Source organism: Taudactylus pleione, unplaced genomic scaffold (assembly GCF_031769625.1).
Source record: "Taudactylus pleione unplaced genomic scaffold, aTauple2 ptg000336l, whole genome shotgun sequence".
NCBI classification, from domain to species: domain Eukaryota; kingdom Metazoa; phylum Chordata; class Amphibia; order Anura; family Myobatrachidae; genus Taudactylus; species Taudactylus pleione.
Window position 1 is genome coordinate 3944665 of NW_028284737.1, and position 13238 is coordinate 3957902.

Genomic DNA, 13238 nt, shown 5'->3' on the forward strand with positions numbered 1-13238 from the left:
GGTAAATGTAGCTGGATTGTAGTGTACATGCCAATAAATACAGATTTCTGAAATAAAACCAAAAACATACAAACAGCAAAGTATGGTTCACTAGAAAACTTCTAACCAAACCGCTGTGATTCAACATAGAAACAAACCAACCTTTATGATAAACACATTGGTATGTTTTATCTAAGTGTTCTACAGTAGGTTTAACCATTTCCTATTCCTAAAACACAGAGGATAAAACAATAAAATGAAAATAAAATTCTGGAAAAGAAAACACATAACTATACAAAACATCCACCAACACTATAAAATATACTGCACTGTAAAGAAATAGGAATAAATCTGCACTGTCTGAATATCCCAACTAAGCCTATGCTCGGCTGATCAGCTGTTTCATCATCATTCTGTGTACCAAATGACTTTGGAGGATCTTACACAACAGTGAGTAAATTTCAGAGTGGATGACACCTCGGAGAAACATTGCAATAAAGAATTTTTCTTTTTGAATCCAGGGTCCATTAGGCGCCTCATCGCTGAAAATGACACCTCATCAGCTTAGCACAAGTAAAATTTATAACAACATTAATACAACAAATCCAAGAGTCAAATCCCAGAACAAGCAGTCGTGCAGCCAAATTCAGCACATACTAAATTCAGAGGCCATGATAAAATGCAGACGCTTCTATAACAACTTGGCTGCAAATAAATAATGCTGCAGTAACAGCATCTAAATGACATATTTACATTAGGTTTCCTGAATTCCATTAGAAAAATATTGTAAGTGGCATACATGTTCTTATATAAATCACATGTGATAATTGTTAGCTATAGTCACTTACTAATGTCATTTCAGAATACGTAAGTGGCACTAGAACTGCTGCCATCATAGTGTCACACTAGTGCTGATCCTGGTAAATTGGGAAATTAGAGGGGGCCTGGTCATTAGACCATAAAAAAAAAAAATGGAATTAGCCAGACAGAGATGGGCAGATACTTAATTACGGTCTGTGTGCAGGCAAGGTGATACACTCCAATATAATCTTACGGATAATAACGGTCCTGGGTGTAGGATGAGGAAGTACAATTGCATAAAATGTAACCTTAATGTGCCACGTTTCTGAGGGTAGATGTTGACCATCATTAAAAAAAAAAAAATGAAAGTTGCCTCAAACCAGTTACTATGTAACATTTCACATTAGAATTATTACTGTAAAGATACAAGGGGTTGTTACTTTGATATCTGTTGGGCTTTAGTTGTATAATTTTATAACTGTATGTTATAAAGACTGACGGCTCACCTGGTAGGCTGTGGTCTCCAGTTTCCTTTATCAGTTACATTTCAATGTTTTTAAAGCTGGGTACACACTGAGACGATGTCGGCATGATATGTCGTTTCCGGCCGAATCGCAACGGCATATTGGCCACATCGCTCAGTGTGTACAGACTGAAAAATCTAATATTGGAATGTACTGGAGATAACATCGTATGTCTGTTCCCATACTCACTCCCTTACAGTTCACTCCTTCGTGTATAGATAATAATGTAATGAATACTAACAATGAATGCTGTATTAAGATGTAGTGAGAAAATACTGCTATGTTGCAATGTGAGAACACTATGCTTTATATTATTGTATGACCCTCGACTACCGTACAGCTGCTTGATAAGGTTATGTGTCAAATAGTGAAATTAGCCTGTAATGCATACAGCTTTTATGACCTGATACAGGAACATATGAAAAATCAAGAAAATTAAAGGACCTGTTCAGGAAAACACAATGATCCAGAGTATGATCTTGATGATAATGAATGGTTTTCCTAATTAATCCCAGCTAAATGGTTTAATGAACTTAGTAGATGGACATCGGGAATTCTTACACTTATTGATTAAGGTTTAGCTTTGTTTGCAATCATTTATATTGCTGTAAAAATTGCTATTTTTCTGAAGTGACTTACACGTGACTGTTGTTTCTCCAAGGAAAATACACCAAAGGCCTTGATGATAACTCAAGTCTATGATAACATCTATGCCCAAGACAACATTCCATTTGTGGAACCAGTCTCATTGAGGATGGCAAGAAAACATGTGGACAATGCAAGACTATCATTTCCTTGAATATGACAAGATGGACAGGATAAAAGACAATTAGAGACTGAGGACCTTGGCCTTGCCCTACAGGTGATGGGTCAACGCTCCCAGGAGGGGGGGTGATCCTATGTATAAGTTCCTGTAGATGGGCTTGTATGTATATGCACCTGTACTTAGTATAGCAAGAGCACGTTCAACCGTATAGTATATCGGTCAATCATTCATTATATCTGCTAGTGGATAGGCCCTGAACGATGACAGATGCGCACTCCAGCGGCCGATAAATCGCATCTATCATCTCTCCAACATTTTGGTCAATTATCGCATATAGTTGTACGATATTAGCAATATTGTGTAATGTATATGCGGTAAACGACGAATGACGAAAGATATTAGCAGCAGCTACAGAGCGGTGCAGAGAAAAAAATCCACTTCCTGAATGATGTCATGCGATATCGTTCATCGTTTGCCAAAATCTGTCATGTACATGACAGATATCGTTCAGCACAGCCACCAGAATTTGTCTTTCATCGCTCCGAAATACATCTGCTAATGGATAGGCCCCTTTAGATAGAGCGCATAGTATAAGTTATGAATAAAAGATGGGAAATGAGAAATCTGATATTAAGCTATCCACATATAGACTCCATTTTGTAACAGGATGGTGTGTCTTTAAGAAGAGTTATTCATAAGTGTTAATTCAGCTGTAGTCAGGTTTTGGTGACCTTCCTGGTTTAGGGCAGATTGGAATGTACTGGAGATAACATTGTATGCCTGTTCCCATACTCACTCCCTTGGCTCCCTAACGGTTCACTCCTTCGTGTATAGATAATAATGTAATGAATACTAACAATGCTGTATTAAGATGTAGTGAGAAAATACTGCTATGTTGCAATGTGAGAACACTATGCTTTATATTATTGTATAACACATAATTATAGTCAGAGGGATCTTAGAACACTAAGCTGGTGGTTGTGTGTTGATTCGCTCTCCAGAGTATACTCTGCTTCCCAAGGGTTCTGACACACAATAAATGAGCTTTGGTCGGTGATTAACCACAGAAGAATTATTAAAGAATCTTAAAGGACAATATCTGATCTTCCGCAGCCGCTTGCGACATCGTCCGGTCGGTCGTGCTGCAATATCCGGTTGGATAATATCGCAAGAGGCCCTATTGCAGGTAATGAAGGACGGAACAAGGTATATTCTGTCGTTCATTACCTTGTTCTGATGTGTACCCCAGGATCCGATAGGTCGGCACGACATTTCGGTTGAGTACATGTTGCTCAGTGTGTACCCAGCTTAAGAAACCATTTAACTGCCCATTCCACAACAGGCACCAACACGTAATATTGTCACTTGATACAAATTACACATTATTTACACATAGTTTTGCTACCTGGGATTGATGAAAACCAACTCAGTAAAACTGGCATGGATAATAGGATAACTGATTTTATTTGGGATAATTAATTCTCCAGGTGTAATGAGGATTTGCTTTGTGATCTGTTCTTATTCAATGTTCCTTTACTTAATTGGTGCTAGATAATATTTCTGCTTAATGTGTGTTACATTTACTTAATGTTTGCATTAGTAAGCAGCTATAATACTTCAATTCAGGACAGTATAACTTCAAGGTTTAGATGTTTTTCAAGCTTTGTAACCTGTGGGCTTTAGAAAATTATATATTCTAAAAGCAGATTGTCAAAGTTTTTCTTTGAATGCGATATTTTAATTTGAAACAATCTGGGCTCAAGCATGGATATCCTTAACACCTGTACTGTAATGGTAGAGGTTGGGAACCTCTGCTCTACACACTCATAATTTGACTTTCAGGATTTTTATTCATAGCATGATTGCCACATTTTTTACCACGTTAAGTAATTTTCGGACAACTCGGCGCTAATTGAATCGTCCCGCGTATTTGAATAGGCCATGGCATACAAGCAAGGAACACTTGGAAGCTGACACGGCGATAATCCCAAGAGTAGAAATGTAAAAACTATCTTAAAGGCTACAGGTCAGGTCTGAAGCGATGACCATCTACGCACAACAAATTGGTTCAGAGTGTTTTAAAATGCACGCTCATTTGCACTAGCAGGATGAAGCACTATTATTGCCTGTGAAACTGGTAGAAAATACATTACTACTTGAAGATTCCGGGATTAGCCATCAAATGACATGGATTACTAGATAAACAGTATTTTAATCAGTTTTTCATTGTTTCTAACCCAATTCCAAGTCCAATCTTACATTTTTGCCAGGGGGCGGTGCCAGGGTGGAACTACAGGACACAGACATGGTTATGAGATCATCTACCTTTCCTCCTCTAGGCACCAAAATCTTCCACCCCCTAAGAGGCGGCGGAGGTCAGCTCTGCATTGAGAAACAATAGCTGGCGTCGCCCCGTACCAAAGACCGAGCACAGTGTTGGCCTTACATTAGAAAATGTTTTAGATTCTAGAAAAGGTTAACTGAAAGTGCAATGAGACGAAACAGGTTCAGTGTCCCAAAAAAAAGGATAAGCGCCCAATTTTGTTGTCAGTATTTAATGAAGCAACTGAATCTAAGCAATTCCCTACAGAAATGTTGGAGGCACGAATAGTTGCCATACCGAAACCCGGTAAAGACCTTCATTTTGTAGCTAACTACTGCCCTATTGTATTATTGAACACAGATGTCAAATTGTTCCCTAAACTGGTTGCTAATCATTTATCTTGTTTATTGCCAACTCTCATTAAACCGGATCAGGTTGGATTTGTGATGGACAGACAGGCCCCAGACAATACGCGTAGAGTTATTACTATAATAGAGCATTATGATTTCCTTACAGAGCCCTTGCTGATTTTGTCGCTTGATGCCGAAATGCCGTTTGACCGCCTACATTGGAGATATTTGACGGAGATTTTGCACCGATTCGGTTTCCAGGGGAGAATTCTCGGCTCTATATACCTGTCCTTCCGCGAAAGTTTTTGTCAATGGTTGTCTGACATGTGCCGTTTGATATGTCAAATTTGTCAGGGATGTCCCCTTTTACCACTCATCTTTGCGTTTGCCATTGTCGATTAGGTCCCTAAATAGCATACACGGCCCTTTTCTTGGGGGCTCCTCCCATAAGATAAGCTTATTTGCAGATGATATCTTATTATGTTTACTTCACCCAGAAGAGTCTTTTCCAGCACTACATGCTGTTTTGGATCAATATACAGCAGTGTCATATTACAACACCACTAAGACAGAGGCCCTTACCTTTAACATCCAGAATGCACTTTTGGAAAAGTTGAAGGAGACCTACAGATATATATGGAAATCTAAATCTCTTAAATACCTGGGAGTGCATTTAACTAGAGATCATGATCTCATTGAATGTAATTTTGGGCCATTGTTGAAAGCCTATGAAACTTTAACTAAGGAATGGATGCTACATGAGGAATTCTGGCCGGGATGGATTGCGGCTGCAAAAATGGTGCTCCTCCCGAAAATGATGTACTTATTTCGTACCATCGATAGACCATTATCTAAATCTATATGTAATAAATTTTATCAAATACTTACTAAATATATCTGGAAAGGGAATAGACCCAAAATAGCAAGAAGCACTCTCACCCTCTCCAAAGCGGTTGGAGGAGTAGCCTTCCCAGACTTGGAACGCTATCATTCAACTTGTATTCTTAGTCAGGCCAGAGATTGGTTCATAATTGACTGCACCAAACCCTGGGTACTTATTGAAAGGAAATTTATGCGTCCCTTCCCTCGTCTGATTTATTCTGGTTGCCCCCTTCTGAAATCTCCTTCAGACTGGGATTCTGTAAAGCAGTTCAGACTGCAATAATGTGCTGGCATGCATATGTTTCCTTAGATGAAGAAATTTCCTTGCCTTCCCCTAATCTGTCTCTCCAATCGATAGCCAATTTGATTACAGATTTGTATTTAGGTTCATGGGTTGGGGCGGGCCTTTCCTCCCTGAGTGACGTATTCACAGAAAATGGTCTTGCCCCTTTTGTGTTCCTTCAAACTCAATTTGGACTAATGAAGCAGGACTTTTATAAATACTCACACCTGAGACATTGGTTACAAAGCCACCTCCCTTCTCCAATTAAGAAACCTGCCTTCCCAGCGTTGCTATTGCTCCGTTTCCGATCTCCTAATCCTAAAGGAGGTATCTCTTGGTGGTATCAGTATCAGATAAGGATAAATAAAAAAGGGAAATTACCATGCCAGATGAAATGGGAGAGAGATTTAGCTGTAGATCTTTCTGAAGAGGATTAGATTATTTTTCATTCTGGTTTTACAGTATTAACCATTCAGAAATGTATTATAAGCTACTTTAGAGAGCATATTTTACACCTCAGAGGCAACATAAAATCTGGTACTCTGTCTCCCAATATTGTTGGCGAAACTGTGGTTTGGTTGGAGACATTCTCCATGTTTTCTGGTCATGTCCACTACTTCGACCTCTATGGAATGTGGTGTTTTCCATGATAAGTAATATAGTTGGAACAACCATTCATGCGGAGCCCCTAACTGCTTTATTTAATTTTTATCCTGGGACATTATCCCATGGTGAGAGATATATCATGGGACATAGGAACTGAAAAGCCTAAAGCTGGCCACACATCTAAAGATTATCTGTCCAACCAGCCAACTAGTTGATTGGTTGGAATGAAAATCTGGAAAGGTATGAAAGCAAATGACAATCGACAATTTGCTCCCAAATGCCGGAAAATGGACAAAAACTGTTTGAACAAATTGTTTAGATCAAACATTTAACAAACTTGTCTGAACTACCATTTTCATCTGTTTTCTGGCATTTAGGAGCAAATTGCAGATCATCAGTTACTCCTATTCCTTACCAGATTTTCACTCCAACCAATCAACAAGTTGACTGGTTAGATGTAAGTTGGTCTAGTGTGTGGCCAGCTTTAGATAGGACCTAAAGGTTGTGGAATGGATAATGACATGGCTAAAGGACATCAGACAGTGCTGTAACCAATGGTGTGAGCTCAGATGAAGGACTGGTAACCAGTGTAGTACTCAGGGATCAGTATTGGTCCTGTTTAATGTACTCATTAGTGATATTACTTGTGGACTATAAGGGAAGATGTGCCTTCCTGCAGAGAACACAGATTTGTAACAGGGTTGATACACCAGGAAGGGTTAAACCATGAGAATGTAAAATAACTTTGCAGAATCTAAGGACCCGTGATGTGGTCTGCGAGCATAAATATTTTGACAAATATATATATATATATATATATATATATAAAAAAAGACCTTATACTCTCCTTTGGCAATATATATTCATGTGGAGTGTGCTTGCTTGGGTTTCCTCCAGGTACTCTGGTTTCATCCCACACTCCAAAAATGTACTGGTAAGTAAATAATAAGGTTAAGACAAGTCACAAACTGCTCTATGCTAGTCTCTAAAGTGGAGTACACACTTGAACGACCTGTTGATCTTGCGATGGCCCAATTCAATATAACGTGCCCACAAACACACTGCTCCGTACGATGACATAAAATATTGTTACAGGTTACCGCATCATTACATTTGATGTGCAGCACATTAGATAGGAAGGTGCGGCCACACAATTCAAACGATACTCTGGGAGTATAGACTATACGATGGCCACTGCGATCCGCCAACATATCGTATGTACCCAGCTTTACATAGATGTTGATTAAATCTGTCCAGTCAGCACCTTTGTTATGCTGGGCATACACTATACAATTATCTGTCAGATACAATCTGGCTGGTTGAAATGAAAATCTGGTAATGTATTGGAGAAAATGACAATCGACCATTTGCTTACAAACACTGGAAAACGGACACAAATGGTCATTCAGACAAATTGGTTAAAACAGACGAATATAACCAATTTGAACAATTGTTTTTTGTCCGTTTTCCAGTGTTTAAAACCATATGATCGACTGTCATTTGCTCCCATACATTACCAGGTTTTCATTCCAACCAGATAGATTGGATAGATAATTGCATAGCGTATGCCCAGCATTAGGAATGCATTGCTCTATTAGATTTTTAAATCCCCAGAGATGTCAATATGGATGAAAGAACCATTGCAGTACTGGTGGGTGCAAGTCGTCTTAAAGTACTACTGGCATGGGACCACCACCATCTGATTTTAAGCAGGAGGAGGGAGCCAAATTAAAATGATTGCTCAACTGGAATTACCTTTAACAAAGAGTCTATATTTACAAATGTGTCCTTTGCCCGGAGGAGAATCAGAGCCAGCAGTGTAGAACAGTAAATGCTGAGTGAGTTCTGCCAAAGACCACTTTTCCCTCCACTCAACCCATACACTAGCAGTCTCACACCTATTCCACATCTTTCACCCTTTACAAACCCAAACACTCCAAATTCCATATTTATAAACGTCTCCAGCAACTTCATTAGCACATAATTGCTAACACACAACAGCTTTTAATGTAGAGAGTCTCCTAATTGCTCAACCCCACTCTAACATTTAACTCTCTCTGTTAATGTAAAAAGCCTAATTAGGGCGACAAAAGTAAAAAAAATGTTTAGTGAATAAAGTTGAGTACCAACAATTAGTACATTAAGATAGTGTAATAAGATGGTGCCACCTGCCTCCTAAGGAACAGAACCAGTCTTTTAATACTGAAGGGCATTAATGCTCTTTGTCTTTGTGTAATACCACTTCTAATAGTAAAATAAGGGGTGAGAAGATGTAAAAGTGACAAGTTCAAATGCATAAGTTTCCCAATATTGACAAATTAAGAAGTCCAGATGATTTATTAGTTTCTACCCTTCAACAATACAAAGTTTTATTTTCCTGGACTCTTTCCTTTATATCATACACAGTGTTGTTTATGTGCGTTTGTCCTCAAGTAATGCTGGGTACACACTGGCAGATATATTGGCCGATCAATTGATCGGCCAATATATCGGGTGCCCGTCGGCCAGTGTGTACCAGCAATATGTCTGTGAACGATGTCGTTCACAGACTTATCGCATCAGCTCTGCTGCACAGCCGATGGCAGCTATGTCTGTCCATTGGGCAGTGTGTACGGGTGGTCTGCCGACTGCCCGTACACTTGCAGCAGAGGACGCAGTGAGGGGGGCTGGTCACACACCCCAGCCAGTGGGACCCACGGCCAGAGAGAGCTGATTGTTGATTAGTGTGCATGAACGACTATCATCTGCAGATATATCTGATCAGTGTGTACACAGCTTCAAACACAACGTTGCTCTCTGTACACAAATGTATCTAATGCAGATAAAGCAGATCTGTGTCAATTCCAAGGACAATGAAAAAAACAAACAGTTTTGCATACAAAACAAAGACTGTACTGAAAAGCACATAAAAGGTCTGAAAGAGGGCACCTGGGAGCCCAAAGGGAAGGCCTCAAATGTAAGCTGTAATAGGAAATAAGGAAGGGGGATCACCAACCTTACAGAGGATGCAGCAGATTAGATAACATCACATCATTATTTATGTAGGACAGAAAGAGAGGGTTTTCCTATTTCTGTCCTGGATAATTATGTATATGTGGAACACAATAGCCAATTCCTAGTTTTGCAGATTATTGATAACACTAATTACAATAGGATGTTGGTGCTGCCTGTAACGGAGATATACACATAGCACCAGAGCCGTAACTAGACTTTTTGGTGCCCTGGCCAGAAAGTGCATTGGCACCCCCACCCCCCCCATGTCTGACGGTCAGGCCCCAAATCGCCCAGTTTCTACGGACCACACGATATGTCGGCCCATCGGCGATGGGATCGTGGCCGACATCGTTTAGTGTGTACCCAGCATAAGACAGGCTTTCCCTTATCAGGAGCTACATCTGTCAGACAGCCAGTCGCTTTGTTAGAACATGTGCGAGAGGCCTCCACGCTTTCATTCAATCATTAATATGCATAACAAAAATGTTAACAGTGTTCCATATGCTGCTTCATTTACCATGAACCAATACACTCCTCTGCTCACACCAAGCAAGTAGTGCCGGCCTATATTTCTTGGTACATAGACTTTTTCCCCATGTAGAATGGGATACACCCAATGCTGCCAATATAAGATTCATGTACATTGTGTGTAATCACCATACGGATACAGTGGAAGAGAAGCTGGACATGGACCTCAGTGTTCCTACCTGATCATATCATCTGCTCTTACTATATCACTTAACTTTGTTTTGTATTAAAATTTCAATACATTTAATACTGCAGATCAAGGTTCTATGAGTCGGGGTACATAGAAGCAATTTTGTATTTAACTCAGAAAAATGTGAAAAAAAAACAAAACACAGCTTGTTATTAAATCCCTCTACTTTGTAGGATTATTACCTGTGTAATGGTGAGAGCGGAGCTAATTTATTGTCACTTTAGTAACCACAGCAACTAGATAAAAGAAAAGATAACTAGGGAAGAGGAGACGCCAGAGTAAGGCAGGTCATATAGGGTTAAATGTATAATGCAATAAGCAACTTTGCTTATGGAAATAAATACTAATTATTAAGAGAATGGATAAATGAAACTGCAGATAACTATGCATATTAAAGACCTTTGCACTTGAACTTTCTGACTTTTTCCTGGAAGACCTAGCTTTTTCAATGCGGGAAGAATAATGCTATATATGGTCTTTGTTTTTTGTTTTTTTGATCATGTTAATGAAATAGACACCAAAATGTTCTGCCTTATTCAAAAAGTTACTCAGTGAAGCTGCCATATTTCTGAATGTCCATCTCACGTCCCAAGTCAGGAAAGATCACCCATCGGTACACAGTGGAGCTAATATTCTCATGAATACTGGACATGAAGAGTTTTACCCACATTCTCAAATACAGGTTTAGCCTGAAAATAAAGGATGCCTGTGTGGTGGGTGCACTGCAAGCAATTGCATACGATAAATGGTTTTTATTATAAAGCATTGCTCATATCAGACAGATATGCAGAGTACGTAAATATCTAGTATTTCCACATCCCACTTAGAGAGATGATATGGTAGCACTCAATCACAAAAATCCAGGAGTGAAAAACTAGTGTAAGTTTGTGTAAACCAAACACACATTCATAATCCATCAATTCATACAGGTTGCTAATCACCCCTAATAATAAGTATTAACCTAAGCGAGTTCATTTTTAAATCATTTCCAGCGTATATACTGCTTCATGCATATTGCTGTACAAGAACATATAACTATTCTTCATCTTTACAGAATAAAAATTCTACTAATATAAAAATATACATAAAAGGAGAGACATAGGGGGGAATTCAATTAGCAGCAGTACTTTACCACTCGCTAATTGATTCCCCGGGCTAATTCAATTAGCCCCAAAGACAGCACTTATCGGAGGTAATGCCTAATCGCAGGAGGCGCAGCTACGCCCCCCTTAGAAAAAAAAACAAAACAGCGGCGTGAGTGCTGAGGAAGGGGGTGCAATCAGGGTGATTGCACCCCTACACCCCAGCACAGGGAGAGGGAGACAGCCCAGGAAAGGAGGTGGCAGGAGTGGGTGGGGGAATGGTTGGTGCGGTGCCCGAAGAAAGTTCAAGCTTTAAAATACTGTTTTATTTGCCCGAGAAAATATCAGGTCTAATTGAATTTCCACCATAGTTGCAGAGCTTGTGGTTAAATGATAACATTCCTCTAATAAGCAAATTATATATTAGAGTTTCTTTAATCTCCACCGGTCCAAATAGACTTTGCCATACACTGGGCAGATAAACGTCAATCAGCAGATTTAAAAAAATAAAAATATAGGAAAAAACCCACTTACAGTAATTTTGCTGAGGAGCTTCGCCATATGTTTAATGATTTCACTATGCTGTGTCGGCTGGGTTTGTAGCAGTTTCTTAATAACGACCACACTTTCTGCGACCACGGCATCTGAAAGCGGAGAAGAAACACAAAGTTGAGATACAACATAGCCGGTATACAAAGACCATAAACTACATTGTTTAGGAGAGAATACACAAAAATTTATAATTTCACCAAATGACCACTTAATATATTCTATGTCACACACACAAAAAAATGTCAAACGCATATAATGAAACTGTATACCAAAACATATTTAAATTACAATTCTATAATGAATATGGCTTTAAAATGCCTCTTTAATTACAACGGTTTAATATGTAGCTCAGACGTTCCCAAACTTTTTTGAATCACGGCGCCCTAGAGTGTCAGCATTGTTTTCATGGCACCCCTGAGCCAAAAGTTTGTTCTTGAGAAATTCAGAAAAAAATGTAGTGGAGTAGTAAAGTGAAGTAAATTGTGCTGACCTGTCATCCTTAGGGTCAGTTATGTGATGGGGACAGGTTTGAGCTAGTTTGTCTACATATTTACATTACATTGACCATAAATAATATGATTTAGTGCTGGACCACCAGCCTGAGGCACCCTTGCAAGTGTCCCAAGGCACCCCAGGGAGCCAGGGCGCACAGTTTGGGAACCACTGATGTTGCTCCTCTTTTTCAAGTGACCAAAAGTAATTGGCTCAAAAACTATCTCATGGACAGGTGTGGGCTATTCCTTCATTATTTCTTTATTAATTAAGCAGGCAGAAGGTCTGGACTTGATTCCAAGTGTGGCATTTGCATTTGGAAACTGTTGCTGTGAACACACAAGTGAAACAAGCCATTCTTAAGCTGGCCACACACTAGACCAACTTACATCCAACCAGCCAACTTGTTGATTGGTTGGAATGAAAATATGGTAAGGAATGGGATTAAAAGATAATCAACAATTTGTTCCTAAATGCCAGAAAAGATGAAAATGGTCGGTCAGACAAGTTTTGAACAAATTGTTTAGATCAAACATTTAACAAACTTGTCTGACGACCATTTTCATCCGTTTTCTGGCATTTAGGAGCAAATTGCTGATCATCATTTACTCCCATACGTTACCAGATTTTCATTCCAACCAATCAATTAGTTGGCTGGTTGAACAGATAATCTTTAGATGTGTGGCCAGCTTTAGGATTTAATAGCAAAATAAATCCAGAGAGATAGCAGGACCCTAGGAACGGCCAAATCAACAGATTTGAACGTACGGGTAAGCTCAGAAACACAAAGATGCCTCAAAGGTCCTCAAGGGACAATAGTGGTGGATCCATTCCAAGCCCTTCACAACACCCAGTCAAGTGAGGAACACTCTCCAAGAGGTAGGCA

The 13238-nt window shown here is 39.4% G+C and overlaps 1 protein-coding gene across 1 annotated transcript in view; it reads right to left on the reverse strand.

Annotated features, from left to right (window-relative positions):
• Nucleotides 1-13238, reverse strand: part of AP3B1 (adaptor related protein complex 3 subunit beta 1) — a 249412-nt gene that overhangs the window by 139910 nt on the left and 96264 nt on the right. The window contains exon 14 of the mRNA XM_088443910.1: nucleotides 11843-11952. Within this exon, the coding sequence (XP_088300036.1) occupies nucleotides 11843-11952 (110 nt within the window). The remainder of the gene's footprint in view (nucleotides 1-11842; nucleotides 11953-13238) is intronic.